The 23351-nt window shown below is 42.6% G+C and overlaps 1 protein-coding gene across 6 annotated transcripts in view; it reads right to left on the bottom strand.

Annotated features, from left to right (window-relative positions):
* The window catches only part of banp (BTG3 associated nuclear protein), a 127147-nt gene that overhangs the window by 23194 nt on the left and 80602 nt on the right, over positions 1–23351 (bottom strand). For all 6 annotated transcript variants that reach the window (XM_078400879.1, XM_078400873.1, XM_078400874.1 and 3 more), the window contains 4 exons: positions 17053–17220; positions 13808–13942; positions 10863–10933; positions 4800–4844 (listed from right to left, as the gene is read on the bottom strand). In XM_078400879.1, the coding sequence (XP_078257005.1) occupies positions 4800–4844; positions 10863–10933; positions 13808–13942; positions 17053–17220 (419 nt within the window). The remainder of the gene's footprint in view (positions 1–4799; positions 4845–10862; positions 10934–13807; positions 13943–17052; positions 17221–23351) is intronic.

Here is a 23351-nt window from a genome sequence, read left to right on the forward strand (position 1 = left end):
GTTCTGTATTCCTCTGGCTTCCGGCAGTATTGACCAGTTGCCATTTTACCTAAGATTCCCTTTGTTTTGCATCATCTTACACTATTAGTACTTTAGCATTTGAATAGAGTCTCACTCTATAAATTCTTGGGCTGCCTCTTAAACTATATTTTATAGTTCTGTACTTGAAAACATCTGTGTTGCACAAGATAGCTAAAAGCTAAATAAGATTAAGACATGAAATATGAAAGAAACATGTTCTATTTCAGGCTCTTTGTGATGCATGACTGCCACCATTAGATATCCTTGTACTGTTCATTATCAAGCAAGGCAAGGCCCATATTGCCAAAAGATTAATCATACACAGAAAAAAATGCTGAATTATGCTTTGTTTTATATTTCATGGTGGTTTCCATTTTTGTGCTCCTCAGATTGCCACTTTTGTAAAATAAAAAATCTTCAGTATACAGTGACAATGATAATTAGGAATTATGTGAAGCTGGTACATAAACCATTGCCCTCCGGAGAAGCAAGGCATAGTCATGCAGCGTGGAAACATGCCCTTCGGCCCAACTTGCCCACACCGGCCAACATGTTCCAGCTACACTAGCCCCACCTTCCCGCGTTTGGTCCATATCCCTCCAAACCTGTCCTATCCATGTACCTATAGGAGTTTCTCCAACAACATAGGCAATTATTCCTCTTCCCCAGCTAGCCTCTCCTGCGGGGTTCCACAAGGCTCCACAAGGCTCCATCCTAGGCCCCATTCTCTTCTCTCTATACATGCTCCCCCTCGGCCAAATCATTCAAAGACACGGCATTTCTTTCCACTGTTATGCGGATAACACACAGCTTTATCTCCCCCTGAAACCCAACAACCGGTCAAATTTAATCAGCCTCATGCACTGCCTTGAGGACATAAAATGTTGGATGGCACAGAACTTCCTTCAACTAAACGAGAGTAAGTCTGAAGTCATCCTATTCGCCCCCTCTCCCCGACTCCATCAAAACGATAACAGGCAGCCTTGGAAGCCTATCCTCCCTAGTCAAACCGCATGTCAAAAACCTTGGTGTGATATTTGACTCTGGATTAAAGTTTGACAAGCAAGTCAATGCTGTGGTAAAAGCCAGCTTCTTCCAGCTTCGTCCCATAGCTAAAATCAAACCATTCCTCCAATTTGACGACATAGAAAAAATCATCCACGCATTCATTTCCTCCCACCTAGACTACTGCAACTCCCTATACACTGGGATCAGCCAATCATCCCTGTCCCGCCTGCAATTGGTCCAAAACGCTGCAGCGAGACTCCTGTCGGGTACCCGTAAAAGGGACCACATCACCCCGATTCTGGCCTCTCTCCACTGGCTCCCAGTACGGTACAAAATCAACTTCAAGCTCCTCCTATTCACATACAAAGCCCTAAACGGGCTTGCCCCTCATATCAAAAATCTTCTAACCCACCACTCTATCTCCAGGTCCCTCAGGTCGGCCGACTTGGGGCTACTCACTACCCCGCGGTCTAGGCTTAAGCTCAGGGGTGACCGTGCTTTTGCGGTTGCAGCTCCTAGACTGTGGAACAGCATCCCTCTCCCCATCAGCACTGCCCCCTCCATCGACTCCTTTAAGTCCAGGCTCAAAACCTATTTCTACTCCCTAGCATTTGTGGGGGCGCTGTGAACTGTTTATGTATGTGCTGTTATGTTTGTGTGCCATTGTATGTTCGTTCTTAGTACCTGCACTGATGTACAGCACTTTGGTCAACGTGGGTTGTTTTTAAATGTGCTATACAAATAAAATTGACTTGACTTGACTTTAACTACCTGTCTAACTGTTTCTTAAACATATGGAGACTCCCTGCCTCAGCTATCTCTTCTTCTAGCAGCTTGTTCCACACACCCACCACCCTTTGTGTGAAAAAGTTACCCCTCAGATTCCTGTTAAATCTTTTCCCCTTCACCTTAAACCTATGTCCTCTGGTCCTTGATTCCCCTACTCTGGACATGAGAGAGCAGTAAAGGATTGAGAGGAACAGCAAGGGGTCATAACAGAAGAATGCAAGGTATCAACCTGTGCTGACATGGTTAATTGATTCTCAAAATATTGTCAATATTTGAAATATCGACAGGTAGTATGAATGTACCAATGGAATTTGTTAAAAAAAACATAATTAAGCTGCAAATCCCTTGGTTCACAGCCGAAAAGTTTTCCAAGAGGAAATAAAACGTGCAGAAAATAGAAACAAAAACAAACCACACAGAGCTAGAATATCAATTTCCACAATAAACAGAATACATGAGATCGATTTTTAGCCGAGGCAATCGTTCAGCAAATGGAAGGAGTTATTTTTACCAATATTGTTGCTATATTGAGTGGCCACATTTTTTCATGGAATGTGTTTTCACTGTTATGGGGCCAACTTTATGTTTCTCTCCCAAAATATATCTGGAAAGGTCACGGTGGCAGACTGGAGAGATACTCCCACAGGCTTTACAGTTTTGAACTGATAGTTCATTTTTACACCGAATATATCTATATCTGAATGGTCTGTGATGGAGAGGAACTTGCAGAGTCTGCGTTTCCTTGTCATCCTTGTTTAAAATGATGAATGTGCAAATTTGGAAGCTGCTCTCACAATTGTGCCATGTGTCATTTGTCAAGGCTGCTGCTTTGTCTTGGATGGTATTAAACTTTTGTGTTGTTGAAGATGTAAGGGCGGCACGGTGGCGCAGCGGTAGAGTTGCTGCCTCACAGCACTTGCAGCGCCGGAGACCAGGGTTCGATCCTGACCACGGGCGCTGTCTGTACGGAGTTTGTATGTTCTCCCAGTGAACTGCGTGGGTTTTCTCCGAGATCTACGGTTTCCTCCCACACTCCAAAGATGTACAGGTTTGTAGGTTAATTGGCTTGGTATCAGTGTAATTTCTCCCTAGTGTGTGTAAGACAATGTTAATGTGCGGGGATCGCTGGTCGGCGCGGACTCGGTGGGCCAAAGGGTCTGTTTCCGTGCTGTATCTCTAAACTAAACTAAACTAATGTACAAATCTAGGTAAGGCAAGTGGAAGCAAAAGCTTTTCACTGTATCTTCGTGCACATAATAAACTAAAACGAATACAATATACCTGGTCCGAGCTGTCAGCAACCCACTTTGCCACTGGAACCTCGACAATCATGTGGATAGGGTAACAATACATCCTCCACAATAATTTTCAACACCAGTATCCCACAAGGATGAATTCTCAGCTCCTCCCTACACTGCCACAACTGTGCAGCCAAATCCTGCTCTGACTCCAACTACAGATGACACCACTGTAGTGGGATGGATCTCAAACTGTGAAGAGTAGGAGTTTGGGAAGGTGATGGAGAGCATAGCATCATGGTGTCAGGACAACAACATCACCCACATTGTTTGCAAGACGAAGGAGGCAAATATTGACTCCTGGAAACGAGGTGGAGTACATATCCCAATCAGCATCAATGGTGCCAAAGTGGAAAATGTTGACAGCTTTTAGTTCGAAGGCAACAATCTGTCCTGGAGCAACCACGTTGAAACCACAGCCAAAAACACACACCATAGCCTCAACTTCCTCAGAACACTAGCAAAATTCAGCATGTCTCCAATGACTCTTACCAACTTCTACAGATGCACCAGAGAAAGCATCCTGTCAGTTGCATCACAGCTTGGTTTGGAACCGTTCTGCTACAATTTTGAAAAAACATATTTTGCATTCTTATATTTTCCTCTTTATTTTACCTGCTGTACTTATATATGACGATTGTATTTAAACAGTATTTTCTGATTTAATTTTATCGTAATCAAACAAAACCTGTTTACTATATCTTAGTACACTTGACGCTAATAAACCAACACCAATACCTACTTCTGGCCCAATATTGGAAGGACAATTCTGCTCTTTTGTCCTTGTTTCGATCAAGGCAGAAATGAAGTTTGAACTGAGCACTTTTGATGGATTGTAATCCAAGGATTTCTCACACAATTGACGAGCAAGTTATTAGAAGGAGCCATTTGATATCAACAATTTACATTACTTTGCCGATTAAAACGAGGCTTGAATTTGAGAGACCAAATAATTCAAGTACAAAAGATATTTAGGTATACAGGCAGTCCCTAGGTTTCCTAAGGGTTCTTTTCCTGAAAAATGTCCATAAGCAATTTTTCCATAAATTAGAAATGTCCATTTTCTATAGTTACCCATATCATATCACTAGACATATACTTTCCATAATGCTTTCATTTCATTGAATAAACACCCGAATGCTACCCATAATTAAAAATGGAATGAACTCCATACCCTGCTATTAATGATTACCATGAAACATTTTAATATTATTATGATTAATAGCTTGAAAGATGCTTTAAAAAATATATCAGAGAAACTGCGTAAAGTCAGATTTTCTTAAGTCAGGACATCTAATACCTAGGGAGCTCCTGTTTACATGCACTGAAAATTCTACTTAGTCAACCCAATAAAACTACTGCCTCCTTAGTTTTTATTCACTTATGTTTTGTTAGGTTATTTACTGAGACATTGTAAGACAGCACAATGTTATAAGAGATCAACAAGATTAACAATAGGGTATTAATCAACACAATAAACAGTTTGCTATTATTTTTCCTTTATTTGACTACAGCCTTTTAAAGAAGCCATTTTAAAGAAACAACACTTTGACTTTATTCCATAAATATGAAGTTTTTTTCCTACAAATTCTACTAGAAAATTTACATCAATTGGTAAAATATGTTTTGAAAATGGGAACTGTTTACTGTGGAATATTTGTTCAAATATGTAAAAGATCTTACCTGGCCATCTTGACTAACATGGACTTGATGTATTTGAAGATTGCCCTAGATGCAAAGAAATGAAAAAAAACAACTTATTTTAACATTGATATTAATTACCCCTTTAATCACCTTCTATGTGATCTATTTGATAATCCATTAAAACATTTGGTAAATTTAAGAAACTAAGGGATTTATTTCAGAATGAGGGAAAGCATGTGGCCTATGTTCACTGCCGAATCAATGGGCTGAATCATGCTGGTGGGGCTTGGTGGGGCTTGGTGGTTCTGAAGATAAAAGCTGGCGTTCTTCTACTCTCATTCTGTAGGCCTAAAATACATGAATCATGCATTGAGTTGCCAACTATCCTGTATTAGCCAGGACATCCCGTGTTTTGGGCTAAATTGGTTTGTCCTGTACGGGACCACCCTTGTCCCATATTAGTAGGGTTGCCAACTTCCTCACGCCCAAAGAAGGGACAAAGGGTGACGTCACCGCCCCGCGCCCCACGTGACATCACCCAGCCAGCGGCCGCCATTGGTGGAGCGGGAGCACGTGGCTGGGTGAGGTCACGTGGGGCGCTGGGCGGTGACGTCACCCTTTGTCCCTTCTTTGGGAGTGAGGAAGTTGGCAACCCTAATCACGCATGTTAGAGCATCTCTCTCTGCCCTGTTACCGGTTTCCACTTAGAGAGCAGTGGTTCAGCAGGGATTCTCAGCATCTGCATCTCTGAGCTTGGAAAATGAAAGAGGTTAATGCTTCTTTACAGTAATGATTTTATTGATTTACAAATGCTTTAATAGCATTTTAACTAGCTGTTTAACTTATTTTTCAGGAATTAAAATGCTTTTAATAATTTACAGCAATTTTCATGTCTTTTATATTCTTTTGGCAGGCAAAGAGCCTGTTTCTGTGCGGCATGTCGCCGTGACCTGATATATCAGAGATCTTTGTCAATAATTTAAATATTTTAAATAAGCCCTCCAGATTTTGACAGGGGACAATGCTCTATCCCCAACCTCACCCCCTATCAAAGGATTCAAGAGGCCAAGTCTGAAATTTTGACCAATTTTTCCATGTTTCAGGGAGCTTCACCAAAAATACAACAGCACTCTACAATGGTGAATCAATTATGATGTAGTCCTGACAACTTAGCTGTGGCTCACAACTTCTGGAATTAAATAAAAACTAGAAAACATTGAAAAACACAGCAGGTCAATCAGGATATCTGAGGAGAAAATCCAAGCCTGGATCAAATGTGCTTCCTTCATTGAAGTTGTATTTTGAATTCCATAACAAGCCCAAACAAAACAGCAGCCATTATTTGTTAGCTAAACCATAAAAGGTACTATGTTACTCAGGTATCATACTGGAGAGAGCAACCTCCAGCTGTGGAACAGAAGTCCTGTATGAAGGGGAAAGAATCGTAGTGAATAACATAGAAACTATTTGACAAATGTACAAATTATGATGTTTTCTAAATGAATTTGCCAACAGTGACAAGATACAAGAATAAAATAATTTGAACATTCAAAAGATTATGAGCTTCACCAAAATTATTGAAGAGGTAACTTGCTGCACATTTCAAATGGCGTGCAGACTTGAAAAGGAGAATATGCAAGGCTGAAATATGACACTGAACTGCAAAATGATAATAAAGAAAAGAATTAAATAAAATTGCATAGATAGCTAATAGGTGCAGGAGTAGGCCATTCGGCCCTTCGAGCCAATACCGCCATTCAATGTAATCATGGCTGATCATTCACAATCAGTACCCCGTTCCTGCCTTCTCCCCATACCCCCTGATTCCGCTAGCCCTAAGAGATCTATCTAACTCTCTTTTGAATGCATCCAGTGAATCGGCCTCCACTGCCTTCTGAGGCAGAGAATTCCACAAATTCACATTGCATTGGTAATTAAAAATATTGCAGAGCGACATACCTGCTATTCAATCTCAAAAATAGATTAAAATATCAGCCGTCTTTCTGCAACAAAGCATTAAGCTTGCCAGAACCACATGAAATAAGTTTAAATATTCCATGAACTCATTTACTGACTAACAGAGAACTTCAATATGCCGAGATATTTTAATTTATTGACTAAGTTCATAAATTGGTTCAAAATTGTTACCACCAGGTGGCGCCGAGATGGCAGCCTCGCCAACGGTCTGTCTGTTTTTTCGTCCTTTTTGGTATTTTTAGTGTGTTTTAAAAGTTTGTGTTAATGTTCTCTGATTTGTTTTATGTGGGGGGTGGGGGGTCGGGGGAAACTTTTTTCAATCTCTTACCTTGCCGGAGATGCGATTGTTTTCCGGATCATATCTCCGGTCGCTCTGCGGCCTAACCTCATGGAGCTGGCGGCCTTGCTCGGGACTGACTTTGAGCCCCACCGCGGGGCCGCGGACTTACCATCAGAGCATGCGATCCCTTGCCTGGGATCGACGCTCCAACTGCGGCCTGCAGATTTTACCTTTGAGGAACTCACAGTCTCAAGTTGAGACTGATGTCGGGAAGTTCCATCCGCAGAGGGTTTCGATCAGCCCTGAACCCCCCCCCCCAGATGCTGGAGGTTGATCGCCCCGATGAGGAGGGCCCAAACACCGCCAGCTATGGGAATCAAAATCGTCCCGAGGCCCCCGACTGCGGGAGAACAAAGAAGGGAAGAGATTTAACTTTTTTTCCGCCTTCCATTAAAGTGAGGAATGTGGAGGAGTCACTGTGGTGGATGTTCATGTTAAAATGTATTTTGTGTGTTCTGTTGCTTTTAATTGATGTGACTGTATGGCAAAACAAATTACTCGTATGTAGCAAAACATACTTGGCTAATAAAGTATGATTAGGATTATGATGATTATGAAAATTTAAAGAAAGGAGGGAAGGAGGGAAGGAGGGAAGGAGGGAAGGAGGAAAGGAGGAAAGGAGGAAAGGAGGAAAGGAGGAAAGGAGGAAAGGAGGAAAGGAGGAAAGGAGGAAAGGAGGAAAGGAGGAAAGGAGGAAAGGAGGAAAGGAGGAAAGGAAGAAAGGAAGAAAGGAAGAAAGGAAGAAAGGAAGAAAGGAAGAAAGGAAGAAAGGAAGAAAGAAAGAAAGAAAGAAAGAAAGAAAGAAAGAAAGAAAGAAAGAAAGAAAGAAAGAAAGAAAGAAAGAAAGAAAGAAAGAAAGAAAGAAAGAAAGAAAGAAAGGAGTCTCGCTGCGGCGTTTTGGACCAGTTGCAGGCGGAACAGGTAAGTCAATGAAGTCAATGAGTTCTGCATGGGTGCAGGAGGCAGCCCTGAAGCATTTGCTGATGTGGCAAAGGAAGAGTTGGGGGATGGTGCTAGTGTACATTTACAACAAGGACTGTTTGACATACCCAACAAAAGGTCTGGCAGAGGAGAGTATCAGCAGAGGGGAACTGGTTGGGTCTCTGTTATAGGAAGAACTGGAGAGCCTTGAGACCTTCCTGGTGGGAAATAGAGGTGTAAAGGGAAAAGACGTCAATTGTAAAGATGAGGCAATGAGGACCCTGGAATTGAAAGTTATTGAGGTGGTGAGGAGCGTGCAAAGTGTCCCAGATTTTAGGTCAGTAGGGGGGGCAAGATGGAATCGAAGTACTTGGATATGAGTTCTATGGGGCATAAGCAGGCAGAATCAATGGGTCTACCAGTGCAGTCCAGTTTGTGGATTGTGGGAAGGAGATAGAAACAGGGCACCATGGGGTTGGGGAACGTCAAGGTTGGAAGATTGCCAGAGGTGATGAGATCAGTAACCGTCTGGGTGATGGTGGCCTGGTATTTGTCAATGGTCATGGGGTAGGTATGAACATAGAAAAACGCAGCACAAAAATACACCCTCCAACCCACAAAGTCCATGCCGAACATGAAACCAATACCATCGCTTATCGACCTGCACATCCAGTGCCCTCCATAATGCTTGGGACAAAGACCCATAATTTATTTATTTATTTATTTGTCTCTGTACTACACAAGTTGTGATTTGTCATAGAAAGAAATCACATGTGGTTAAAGTGCACATTGTCAGATTTTAATAAAGGCCATTTTTATACATTTTGGTTTCACCATGTAGAAATTACAGCTGTGTTTATACATAGTCCCCCCCCCCCCCCCATAATGTTTGGGACACAGCAATGTCATGTAAATGAAAGTAGTCATGTTTAGTATTTTGTTGCATATCCTTTGCATGCAATGACTGCTTGAAGTCTGCGATTCATGGACATCACCAGTTGCTGGGTGTCTTCTCTGGTGATGCTCTGCCAGGCCTGTAATGCAGCCATCTTTAGCTTATGCTTGTTTTGGGGGTTAGTCCCCTTCAGTTTTCTCTTCAGCATATAAAAGGCATGCTCAAATAGGTTCCGATCGGGTGATTGACTTGGCCACTCAAGAATTGACCATTTTTTAGCTTTGAAAATCTCCTTTGTTGCTTTAGCAGTATGTTTGGGATCATTATCTTGCTGTAGAATGAACTGCCGGCCAATGAGTTTTGAGGCATTTGTTTGAACTTGAGCAGATAGGATGTGTCTATACACTACAGAATTCATTATGCTACTACCATTAGCAGTTGTATCATCAATGAAGATAAGTGAGCAGTACCTTCAGCAGCCATACATGCCCAGGCCATAACACCCCCACCACCGAGTTTCACAGATGAGGTGGTATACTTTGGATCTTGGGCAGTTCCTTCTCTCCTCCATACTTTGCTCTTGCCATCACTCTGATATAAGTTAATCTTCGTCTCATCTGTCCACAAGATCTTTTTTCCAGAACTGAGGTTGCTCTTTTAAGTACTTCTTGGCAAACTGTAACCTGGCCATCCTATTTTTGCGGCTAACCAGTGGTTTGCATCTTGCAGTGTAGCCTCTGTATTTCTGTTAATTAAGTCTTCTGCGGACAGTGGTCATTGACAAATCCACACCTGACTCCTGAAGAGTGTTTCTGATCTGTCGGACAGGTGTTTGGGGATTTTTCTTTATTATAGAGAGAATTCTTCTGTCATCAGCTGTGGAAGTCTTCCTTGGCCTGCCAGTCCCTTTGCGATTAGTAAGCTCACCAGTGTTCTCTTTCTTCTTAATAACGTTCCAAACAGTTGATTTGGGTAAGCCTAAGGTTTGGCTGATGTCTCTAACAGTTTTATTCTTGTTTCTCAGTCTCATAATGGCTTCTTTGACTTTCATTGGCACAACTTTGGTCCTCATGTTGGTAAACAGCAATAAAAGTTTCAAAAGGTAATGAAAAGACTGGAGGAAAGATTAGGTGCTGAGAGCTCTCTTATACCTGCATTAAGGAAGCATTTAAACATACCTGAGCAATTACCAACACCTGTGAAGCCATGTGTCCCAAACATTATGGTGCCCTGAAATGGGGGGGGACTATGTATAAACACAGCTGTAATTTCTACATGGTGAAACCAAAATGTATAAAAATGGCCTTTATTAAAATCTGACAATGTGCATTTTAACCACATGTGATATTTTTCAATCACAAATCTTCAAATTGTGGAGTACAGAGGCAAATAAATAAATGATTAGTCTTTGTCCCAAACATTATGGAGGGCACTGTATAGATTCTGTACAAAGCCTATGAAACCTATGCCTCAAACAACACAATAATATTATATAGCGTAATCATGCCCACCCCACCCATTGACGAATTAAAGAATTACAGCAATTTAAAACTGAACAGGATAACTTTGGAGAAAGTGTGCAAAAATCACTTCATTGTGAATCATAGTGACAATATCTACACCGACACAAGTTAATAAAGCTGGTATTAAGGTTACATTCTCATGTAAGCCAACACCACTCTAACATCAATACTAAGAATACAATATGTAACAATCTGACAAAAACATCTGCAGGTAATCCTGATGGACGTTATTATAAACAATATTCATTATGCAAATTTTGTGGTTTCGCAATGGTATAAAGTTAGCGATAAAAAGCTTGATTTGATTGTATTTATGTGTAGTATTATCTGATCTGATTGGAACATGCAAAACAAAGCTTTTCACTGTACCTCAGTACATGTGACAATATTGAACCTGAACCTAAAGTGATCTAAGAAAGCAAAACAGAGAATCTTTGAAAGCTTACCTCACTGTCTTGAGTGATTTGTACTTGTTCTCCCTGTGGTACCTGGGCGATGTGCAGGTGCCCCTGTACAGCCAGTAGACGGAAAAGGCATGGAGAAGGAAGAGGAAAAAGTATTACTGACTGAAAATAGATCACAAGGATCACAAACTTCACCAGAGGAGAAAGGCGAAAAGAACAAATTCAACAAAAATGGTATTTAATGATGATTTAACAATACAGATGGAAAATATCATAAATGGCGATCAGAAAACAAGACCACTTTAAAACAATGAGATATTGCAAATATTCCATTAATTTTCACACAAAAACTAAAATATTTCACGTGACATGGATGATGTAAAATTAAGTGCACATGTTACACCTGCACAAAATTACTTCCCATATTGGAAGCCTCATTTTATAGAAAACACATTTTTTGAAAACCCATAGCATCTCTTTACATACTGCCCATTTGATCAAAAGCCACTCACTAGGCAAGCAATAAACACAGGAAAACATGCAAAAATAGAAAACTTTATTTTAAAGAGCAATAATTGTCAGTGTAAGTAATAGTCAGTCCATTGCTGCTGCCTTGGCCATGTGGAACATAGGAACGCAAGAAGATTTCATCCCTGGGTAGGAAAAAAACTGCAGAAGCTGGTTAAAATCGAAGGTAGACACAAAATGCTGGAGTAACAGGAATGGGTAACATTTCAGACTGAAGAAGGGTCTCGACCCGAAACGTCGCCCATTCCTTCTCTCCCGAGATGCTGCCTGACTTGCTGAGTTACTCCAGCATTTTGTGTCTACCCAAGATTTCTTCCCACGTATAACCTGTAACAGATCCTTAATGTAGACAATCCTTAATGTAGACATAATCCTTAATGTAGACAAAATGGAGCAACCTTGGAATTAAAAGTAATAGTTGAACTAGGAATCCTGATGAGAGTTTCTACAGATAACTTTAACCTTTGAAAGACCTGACAATAATTTTCAGATTCTGTGCCTACCTCTACTCTACCCAAACTGAAGAATTATCTCCTTTAGATTTTTTAGATTTAGATTTAGAGATACAGCGCGGAAACAGGCCCTTCGGCCCACCGAGTCCGCGCCGCCCAGCGATCCCCGCACTTAATTTCTACACTGTACCTCACTCATCACTCAGGCTGTGTTCCCAAGAATGATAGCACTGGAGGACTGAGTGTTAAAAGGAGTCATTACATCAATGCACACAGTGTTGCTGGGAACCTGGCAGACCTGCTCTTCCGTTTACTGTGTGGTGTGGTAACGAGAAGGTAGATCACGGAGCAAACCGCCATCATCCTTGTTGTCGGTTCCTGTGCCAGGAACATGGCTCTCCTCCAGCAATAAATCACCCATGGCTCACTGTGGAGATGTTAGACAGTTTGGCGCATGGGGCAACATTGCTGTAATGTTGGGCTCAAGGTTATATCTCAGCTAGCATGTTGTGTGTGGACCATTATTGGGGAAGGGGAGCAGCAGCGCCAAGTGTTGAAAGACTGCCTAGATCCTTGGATCTAGACCATCACTTGTGAAAGAGGTGCCACAAGAGCACTAGCAGAATACTAGGTTCACAGCTGCACACCAGACCAGCATCAAGCAGCAGCAGTATGGACACAGCAGGTATCTGGCACAAAGAACAAGGTCATGTACCTCTAAGTGATTGATCTAAAGATCAAAAGCGCTAGAACAAATAAGCACTCTGTGGAATAATGCTAAGCAGTGTACCACAAGTATTCATCCCATCAATTCCCCTTAACAAAAAAATAATCAACACAATTATCCCGATATCTTTTAAATTTCAGAAAGTATATCCCAGGTTTGTGTAACTCCTCGTAACCTAACCTTTGCAGACAAGGTATCACTGATAAATCTACATTCCTCTCCAAAGCCAATGTATTCTGCCACGGGCGTATAGTCTCCAGAACTCTTCATCTATTCCATTTGCGATCTAAGAAGGGCTTTGGATACCTGTAGCATAGTTTCCATCTATTTGTCTGCAAGTTTTCTAAATATTCAGATGACTTTCCCACCCTTATCATTCGAATGATCTGCCCCATATCAGGGCAGGATTCCATTTCTGAGAAATGATCAGAACCCAGACAGGTTGCAAGTTTGAAATGCAGCTGTGAACTTTTATTTTGAAAGAATTTAGTTCCAACCTTAAAAGGTCCATAGTATTGGATGACCCCACATCAATATCCATCTGCCAGTTTTGGTAATTTTGCTCAATCTATTAACATTTTTATAATTTAAATGCTCCCATCTACTCTACCTACAATGCCAGCAGTCCGTGTGTTATCCTGACTCTTAATCCCATTCATCATGTCATTTACAAAAAGTGAACAGCGAACTGTTATGAATTTCCCAATATAAAGGAAGTATTCCAAAATGAACAGAATTTTTAAGATTGTAACAAAGACATCTGTGATGTTTAGTTTAGTTTAGTTTAGAGATACAGCGCAGAAACAGGCCCTTTGGCACACCGAGTCCACATCAACCAGCGATCCCCGCACATTAACACTATCCTACACACACTAGGGACCATTTTACATTTGTACTAAGCCAATTAACCTACAAACCTGTACGACTTTGGAGGAAACCGGAGTTCTTGGAGAAAACCCACGCGGTCACGGGGAGAACGTGCAAGCTCTGTACAGACAGCACCCGTAGTCAGGATTAAACCTGGGTCTGCTGTAAGCACTGTATGGCAGCAACTCGACCGCTGTGCCCGTAATGTTATGTTCTTAACAATTTTTTTAAAACTGAGAAATGGAAACTAATTTATCCTGGGGATTTGTTAATTTTCTTTGACACTTTCTCAGTGGACTGCACAGGTCTAGGGATCATGGAACAAATCTAACGCTACAGCACTGACTGACCAAGCCCTGACAAGGAGTGGTAAACTATATTCATTTTACTGTGGTGTATCTTGACAATACTTACTACTTGTTGAACTTGTCCATCCTCTCCTATGCGATGGATGTGAACTTGCTGAGCATTTGCCAATGCATAGTGCAGTGTTTGGGCCTGGTTTTGCTGTGAATCTCCTGATGCTGGCACTGATCCTTGTACTCCCCCTTCAACAAAGGAAAGCAAATTTCAAATTCACGTTGGATAAAATTAGAACTACTCAAGAGTCAAACTGTATGGAAACAGGCCCATCTCACGCCATCCAAGATGCCCTATCTACACTAGTCCCACCTGCCTGCATTTGGCCTATATCCTTCTAATATTGATAGGAATAAGGCTTTTCATAACCTGCCACCCATTGTTAAACACATGACATGTGAAATCCTGTTCACTTCCACAGCATTTGGAAAGCTAGACACTGTGATCTAATTATAAAAGAAGGTATTTATTCACAAAATGCTGGAGTAATTCAGCAGGTCAGGCAGCATCTCAGGGGAGAAGGAATGGGCGACGTTTTGGGTCTCAGCATTTTGTGAATAAATACCTTCAATTTGTACTAGCATCTGCAGTTATTTTCTTATACTAATTATAAAAGAAAATCTTTGACCAGCCAAATAATGTTGAGTATTATCAACGTTGTGAATTTTATACTTGTTTCAACTATATTTAGCTTAGAACTAATTCATTAGGTAGGAATTAAGTATTCTACATCAGTTCTTTACCCCAGAAGATGTTGCTGGAGACTCAATATAAAGGAATATGTGAAGTCTCGGCAGAAAACTGTTTTTAAAAAAGCAACTACAAGATGGCTAACTACTTAAATCTGGTGGAGAAAACACTGAAGGAGGAAATCACAGAGGTCCTGGCCATATTTTTAAGGAGTAGAGAATTGAATAGGAGGAGTATAGTATCTACAAACCAGTCATTTTAGCTTCACTGGTGGGAAAGTCCGAGAAATAATAATTAGGGCTAGAACTAGCAACATGGACAGGGATAGCTTGATATCTACAAAGATAGGGCATACAGGCTATTAGAGGCATAGATATGGTTGACAGTCAGAACCTTTCTCCCAGGGTGGGCATGTCCAACACTAGAGGGCATAGCTATAAGGTGAGAAGGGAAACGTTTAATGGAGATGTGTGTGGCAAGTTTGTTTTATACACAAGGTAGTGGAGGCCTGGAACACATGCCAGGGGTGGTGGTGGAGGCAGATACGATAGTGGAGTTTAATAGGGTTTTAAATAGGCACATGGAAGAGCAAGGAATAGAGGGATATGGATCATGTGCAAGGAAATTAAATGTTTAACTTAGCATCATGTTCGGCTCACAGATTGTGGGCCAAAGGGCCCCATTCCTGTGCATTCATCCTATCTATTCCATGATGGGCTGGACATTCTCCTTCCATACTAGAACCATTTTGTGGTTAAATGAAAATAAAAACCTGGTGGTCATACAGCCAAACGTTTTACTGTTCATAATTACTTACATTGACATCACTATATTTTAACAAAGTCTGTTTGCATACCTTATTTTTAGTAGATGGTGCCTGATTTTAGAATTTTTATTTAATGTTAAAATGAAAGACTCAGTGAAATAACGTTAATACATGTACCTTAAGTGACAAAGGCTACTAAATTCCTTTCTAGGTAGTGTACACAGAATCCCATATAGTGAGATTTATACATTAGAAATGTTGCTACAAACCAATGAATTAACTTCCATATGCTTGGGAATCTTTAGAAGGGAACCATTAATTGGCTCCTGATCACCGTCCAACGTTTTACAACACAGTCGTGGTTTTTAGCCAACTGCACACAAGGTGTTTGATCCCAGAGGAAGGACTGGCAATGAGTCAGACTTTTAGTTTGGGAGTGGGGCTGATCCCAGTCATAACCCGATGAAGTTCAGCACTGAGCCAGTGCTGCATGATGGATGTTCAGTATTTGCCTTAACGAGAACATCATTCCTGTGGCTTCCCTGATGATGTAGCAATGGATGCAGCAGAGCTGGCAGAATCCTGGGACTGTCAATGAGTGGGGTAGAGTCCTACAGGATTCAATGGAGGATTTATGATGCGGCATTACCTTTAGGGGTGCCAACTATCTCACGCCCAAATAAGGGACAAAGTGACCTCACCCAGCCAGCGGCCACGTGCTCCCGCTCCACCAATGGCGGCCACCCGGACCGGGAGGCAGGTTGCTAAGCAACCTCCGCTAGGCGGCGCCCGGGCTTCCGGAGCTGCACTGTCCAGACCTACACTGTCCAGACCTACACTGTCCGGGCCTACAGTGCCCCCCCCCGGACCTAATATGGGACAAAGGCGGTCCCATACGGGTCAAACCAATTTAGCCCAAAATACGGAGTGTCCCATCTAACACGGGACAGTTGGCAACCCTAATTACCTTCCTGCATTCTGATATGTGAATACACTTGCATTGGGAGTTCATCTATAAGGTTTGAGGACAAGTTCACTTTTTATCGTTCCGATGCAGGGTCTTGACTCAAAACATTAGCTGTAGGGCGCAACCGGGAGGGAGCTGGAGACATTGGATGTGAGGAGCTTGGGCCGGTAGGGGGGTGACCTGGGGTAATGTCACCAGCGCCTTCAAGATCGGCTGCAGGAGGTGCCCCCGGGACACAAAGATGGCCAGACGGGCCGACCGGACTTTGAATAATGGCGTCAAAAATGGTGGTGCCCGCATCAGTAATATACGCAAAAAGCAGTTACATATCTGACAAATAAAACACTATTGACTATTGAACTTCGCCCCCTGCTTGCTTTGTTGAGTTATGCCAGCAGTTTGTTTTTTTTGCTCACTTATGCAGTTAAATGATTTAGATATTTCATGGACTGACATTTTCCTTTGTAGTTGACAGCAACTTTATAGACAATAAACAATAGACAATAGGTGCAGGAGGAGGCCATTCGGCCCTTCGAGCCAGCACCGCCATTCAATGTGATCATGGCTGATCATTCTCAATCAGTACCCCATTCATGCCTTCTCCCCATACCCCCTGACTCCGTTATCCTTAAGACTCCGCTATCCTTAAAACTTTGGGTTTTTCATGATGATGTAAAGCCCCAACTTTGTCATGAGAGGGCACAGGAGGAATAACAATTATGACAGACCGAGTCTGCCTCAGTGATACGGGTAGATGGAAGCCAAAGAGCAGTTGAAAAAGTATTTAACCTCTGCATGAAAAATCCTGCTTAAAGTTATATATCATGGAATGAATTCATTAGGTAACGAGAATTTCCCTCATCTTTTTTTGGTACCTGATCCGCTCATCACCGAAGATGAGGGCGTCCTTCGGGCAAAACCTTTTACCGCCAAGCTTTGTCCACGCTGTTTTCTGCGCCATGCAGTTCGACATTTGGAGTCGATGCTCTGTTTTATCCGGTACCAGTCCGATTCAGTGATTCCAAATTTATGAAAAAGATGACCTACAAGTGTCAAACAGTTGCAAACTTAACTCTGTACGAGATACACCATTACAGGCAAATTAGTGCAAACCTGGTCAGTTGAAAAGTATCACCACTACTTGATGACGATGGTTATATTTTATTGTCACTTATACCGAGCTAGGTGCAGTTAAATTCTTTGTTTTCGCATACAAAGTACACAAAAGAGACGCTACAATAGGTACTCATCCCTTCTTCATCCCCCCCAACCTCCCCACTGGGTCCCTAGTTCTTGGCAGCCCCCCAACCCCCCATGTCCCCTTTGTTCCCCGCGACGTGGAGGTCAGTTTTGGCACATCCTATGTCACCCAGGTGCAGTTCAATCTGAATCCACCTATGGCTATCCTACATACCCAAAGTATTACAATATGCCCTGGCCCAAAAATCCAACATCAGTGCAGCAAACAAGGCACCTCTGATCGCAAGTCTGTCTAAATGAAAACAATCTTAGAAAATGTTTAGGAAAAAAAACTGCAGATGCTGGTTTAAATCGAAGGTAGACACAAAATGCTGGAGTAATTCAGCGGGTCAGGCAGAATCTCAGGAGAGAAGGAACGGGTGATGTTTCGGGTCGAGACCCTTCTTCAGACTGATGTCAGGGGAGGGGGCGGGACAAAGATAGGATGTAGTCGGAGACAGGAAGACTGGTGGGAGAACTGGACAGGGGGAGGGGATAGAGAGGGGAAGCAGGGACTACCTGAAGTGGGAGAAGTCAATGTTCATACTGCTGGGGTGTAAAGTACCCAAGCGAAATATGAGTTGCTGTTCCTCCAATTTGTGCGGGGCCTCACTCTGACAATGGAGGAGGCCCAGGACCTAAAGGTCAGATTGGGAATGGGAGGGGGAGTTGAAGTGCTGAACCACCGGGAGGTCAGGTTGGTTGAGACGGACTGAGCGGCCCTCAACAACTTCTCCTTTGACTCCCCCCACTTCAACACCTCCGCTCAGTCCGCCTCAACTATCACTACCAACCACCAACTATCACTTGCCAGACTTTGCCCATACCTGCTTTCTCTCCCCCACTACTATCAGTCTGAGGAAGGGTCCCAATCCAACACCTCGACATTCCCTCAACTCCATGATGCTTTTGTTACTTACTTCCTTGACATAAATTTTTTGTGCGACTTTTAAAAATATTTAAAATGTAGTTTAGCTTAGAGATACAGCATGGAAACAGGCCCTTCGGCCCACTGAGTCCAGGCCAAGTAGCGATCACCCATACACTAGTTCTAACCTACACACTAGGGACAATTAACAGAAGCCAATTAACCCACAAACCTACATGTCTTTGGAATGTAAGAGAAAACCGGAACATCTAGAAAACACCCACGCGGTCACAGAGAGAACATACAAACTCTGTTCAGACAGCACCCAACGTCAGGATCGAATCCAGGTCTCTAGTACTGTACGGCAGCAACTCTACCACTGCATCACTCTGCCGCTCATTTTTGTTTTCCACCTGTAGTCCTAGGTTTTTAAAGTCCATCCCTAATTGATACTGACCTGAAAAGTCATTTTACAGCCAACCACTTAAGTGGATCTGGAAACACAAATATGCCAGATGTGATAATGAGGGCAGATCTCCCAGATCTCCCTCGGCACGGTGGCGCAGCGATAGAGTTGCTGCCTTACAGCGAATGCAGCGCCGGAGACTCAGGTTCGATCCTGACTATGGGTGCTGTACTGTACGGAGTTTGTACGTTCTCCCCGTGACCTGCGTGGGTTTTCTCCGAGATCTTCGGTTTCCTCCCACACTCCAAAGACGTACAAGTTTGTAGGTTAATTGGCTGGGCAAATGTAAAAATTGGCCCTAGTGGGTGTAGGATAGTGTTAATGTGCGGGGATCGCTGGTCGGCGCGGACCCAGTGGGCCGAAGTGCCTGTTTCTGCGCTGTATCTCTAAAATCTGAAAAAAATCTAAAAATTGTTTGTACAACAATCCCAGTCATTTCATGGTTGCTATTACTGAGTCTAGCATCACTTTTAAAGGGAAACGTAGTTAAAGTCTCCAATTAGCATTGTGCAAACTAGATTTTCGGCATTTGGATTAACATCACAGAACTGTGGGTAACAGTGCAGTAACTTAGCTGCTCTGTCAGCACTCCCCATGAGAAACAATAAAAACAAATATTTAAATGCTGACAATCGTGTGTGATAGTTATGTACTTGAAGTTTAATATACATTTAACACAAGTTCATATTGGCTGCAAAATTATATGGGGATGTATACCAGTCAACTTCAGTTAATAACACTTTCAGACCTGGTGTTGTTTTGTCAGACTGACAACATTGACATCAGTCAAATATTTGATTCCTGGAATCGTTTTTAATAATTCAGGCATCTTTCTACTGAGAAACCTGAAAAAGGTCCAAAATCTGAAATTGTCCTGGATTTGTTCATATTGTGGTGATGTCCCAATGTCAAATACAAAGGAGCATTCCGAGCCAGTTCCATTAAAATTGGCAGCCAAGTGAAATTCAACTCAGCGAGCCTCGAGTCAACATATCTCCTGGAAGTCAGACTGACAATCAAGTAACAGAGTGATAAGACTTACTTATGAGTGAAAGAATATTGTAAGCCAGCTTCCTTGGAGAACTTCATCCATAACAGTACAAGGGACATCAATTTGATCCTCTTAGTCCATGCCAGTTCTCCTCAGGAACATTGCAGCTCATCACATTTCCCTGTATTTTTACTGGAGTTCTAATTTTTTTTCCAATTGATCAAATTCTCTTTTGAATCTACCTTCACCACCCTGTCAGCTGATATACTGTAAACGCTAACTATTTGTTCTGTAAACAGGTTATTCTTTTGCTAATCACCATGAATCTGTGCCCTATAGACTTTGACCGTCCCACCAACTGGAACAGTTTATCTCCAGTATTCCGACAAGACCCTGCGTATTTGCCAATAATACAATTATTACCAAAGATCCCATTCCAAGGTCGATGTAAAGTCAAAAAGAGAACAGTTGCTGGACATCCTGGTGAAGGTATAGACCCAAAATATTGACTGCCTATTTCCCACAGAGATACTACCTGACCCACCGAGTTCCTCCAACTGCTCTCTTTTACTGCTATGGATTCCAGCATGTGTAGTCGCATGCCACAGACCTAAAGTCATGCAGTATAATTCACAGTGAATGCTGAAAACATATAGCCAGTTCTGAAAAAAGATAGGATGAAATGTGCTAGGCACAGCAGACAAATCACATCTCCCACCCTATCTACGAACCCTTTTACTTCTGTTAATGACAACCCATGATAGCCCAGAAATGAAGCAAATCACAGGCACTCAAGGCAAAGATAAGAAATGTGGTAAGATTAGATAGAAGGGTGGGAAGATAAACCTGTGGAACATAAGCAGTAAGATGCAGTGACTGGGGCCAGTATCTTTATTCTGTGCTTTTCCTTCAATATTACATATATTCTATTCTGATAATTCAATTTGATAATTGACAGCATCAGCCTTGAGCTGTCAATAAAATGTTATAAAAGATTTGTCATGCTTAAACTAGTGGAAATCCAAAAGACAAAGGGAAGTTTAATGAATGGCTGTTGCTGTACATTCATTTCTCAGAAAAATCCAATTCCCGAGAAATTTGGATGCATAAATGATCACATTGAAGATTCCACACTTGCGTACTTCCACTATGTGTAGAGTCTAACTTAGTGCGCAGTTAAGTTTGAGACTTCCTTGATCATGCACAAGCAAGCTTAATGTTATTTATTCATACCTCACACCATAAATGGTGGGGCTTTGGGGAGTGTTGGAGCGCAGGGGGAACTAGGGTGCAGGTACACAGTTCCTTGAAAGTGGTAAACAGGTAAATAGGGTGGTCAAAAAGGCTTTCTGCGCATTGGCGTTCATCAGTCAGAGTATTGAGTATAGAAGTTGGGAGGTCATGTTGCAGTATATAAGACGTTGGTGAGGTCACATTTAGAGTATTGCATTCAGTTTTGGGCACCATGTTATAGGAAGGATGTTGCCAGAACTCGAGGGCTGAGCTATAGGAAGAGGTTGAGCAGGCTAGGACTTTATTCCTTGGAGCGCAGGAGGATGAGGGGGTCTTCTTCTTCTTGCGTTTGAAGCAGCAGAAATTATGTAACGTCCTCCAGGCGCTGTAGCCAGTGCAATGTGCTGTTGTCGAGGGCCATGAGGTCTACCCCTCCACCAGGGGGACGGAGGACAGTGCAGTCGGACATGCCGCGCTGCGCTGTTTGCTGGTCTGCTCCACACACGCAGGCTGCTGATGGACGCAACCCCCAACGATGCATGTTAGTGTTGAACCGGCCGACCCCTGTGCGGAGCCGGTTCAGGGCGACCCACTCTTTGCAGGCCATGTCCGAGCCGAGTGGGACTGTGGTGTTCGGTGCGATGGTGAATTGAGGAGGTGGCGATGTCTGTTCCCAGCTGGTTCTCCATGTTCCTAGTATGTTGAAACCGGAGCCACAGAGGGTCGCTGCATGACGGTAGAAAGGGTGACGAGCTGACAGGCGTTGAGGTCCCAGTTGCTGTGAATCCTGGGCGAGGTGGTCCAAAGGATGTTTGGCGTCCGATGGGGCCTTGCACACCAGCCTATGAGTGAAGAACTCTCTGCGAAGCTTGGCGGGTGCGATATCTGCGAGCACCAGCAGGAGATCCGTGGGAGTAGGGCATAGGCAGCCAGTGATGATCCGCATGGTTTCGTTGAGGGTGGCGTCTAGCTTGCTGGTATGAGCGCTGCGGCACCATGCTGGGGCGGCGTACTCAGCGGCGCTGTACACGAGTGCAAGAGCATTGGTTCGAAGAGTAGATGTCCTGGCGCCCCATGATGATCCGGCCAAGCAATGCAGGAGGTTGTTCCGTGCCGAGACTTTAGCACGGAGAGCTTCAAGGTGTTGCTTGTAGGTCAGCTGCCGATCTAGTTTCACCCCGAGGTATGTAGGAAATGGGTTGTAGGGTAGGGGCGACCCATTGAGGGTGACGGTTAGCTGGCGTTGAGCTTCCTTGTTGTTCAGGTGAAAGGCCGTTGTGGTGGTTTTTGCCACACTCAGTTTTAGTCTCCAGGTCTTAAGGTAGCCCGCAACAAGTTCCATATCCGCCGAGAGCACATCCTCAACATTTGACCAGCTCTTTTCCGAGTGCAGTAGGGCCAAGTCATCTGCGTATGAGGGGTGACGTTATAGAGGTGTACATAATCATGAGAGGGATGGATCGGGTAAACGCACAGTCTCTTGCCCAAAGTACCGGTCTCGAAAACCAGAGGACAAGAGGTTTGTGAAGAGGGGGGGAAGATTTAACAGGAACCTGAAGAGCATCTTTTTTTTTTACACAAAGGGTGGTGGGCATTTGGAATGAGCTGCCACATGAGGTAATTGAGGCAGGCACTATCACAAAGTTTAAGAAACATTTAGACAGGTACATGGATTGGATATGTTTTGGGCCAAACGCAGGCAGGTGCGATTGGTGTTGATGGGACATGTTGGGCGGTGTGGGCAAGTTGAGCCAAAGGGCCTGCTGCCACGCTGTGTGACTCTTTGACTCAAGAATTCTGAATCCAATCCATTTCCTCAATACTAATTCATTAAAGAAAATCAGTCATTTTTCATTGTTGTTGTTAAGGTCTCATATTGTCACATAGGATAACCAGCCTACACTTGGTCCTTGTTATAAAATTGCAATAAAAACTCAAAGATTTGCATCTGAATATTCCCTTTCACAAGTTCAAGGCATCCCAGAGCACTTTGATGTTAATAAAGTGCAACAATTTGTTTCAAAATAGGAAACATAGCAGCCAATCTGCATACAGCAATGTGAAAAGTGAACAGGGTCATCCTTAGTTTAGATGTTTGAATGGTAAACAGTAAGAAATTATTTTTTGTTTAAGAATGCCTTTTGTTTAAGCATCCACATGAAATATGTTGAATGCAATTACTAAATAAAATCAGAAGATAACTAAACAAAAAATCTGGAATTACTGATTGGTAGGATCATATTTAAGATGTAAACCAGCCTGAATTTTTTTTAATTATCCAGAACAAAAATCTTTCTTTTTCTCTTTCTTGCTTTCTCAGTTTTTACCAATTTGAACAATAAATTTAAATGGCAAAGATACGATGCATATTTTTCAC

Source organism: Rhinoraja longicauda, chromosome 6 (assembly GCF_053455715.1).
Source record: "Rhinoraja longicauda isolate Sanriku21f chromosome 6, sRhiLon1.1, whole genome shotgun sequence".
Taxonomy (NCBI): Eukaryota; Metazoa; Chordata; class Chondrichthyes; order Rajiformes; family Arhynchobatidae; genus Rhinoraja; species Rhinoraja longicauda.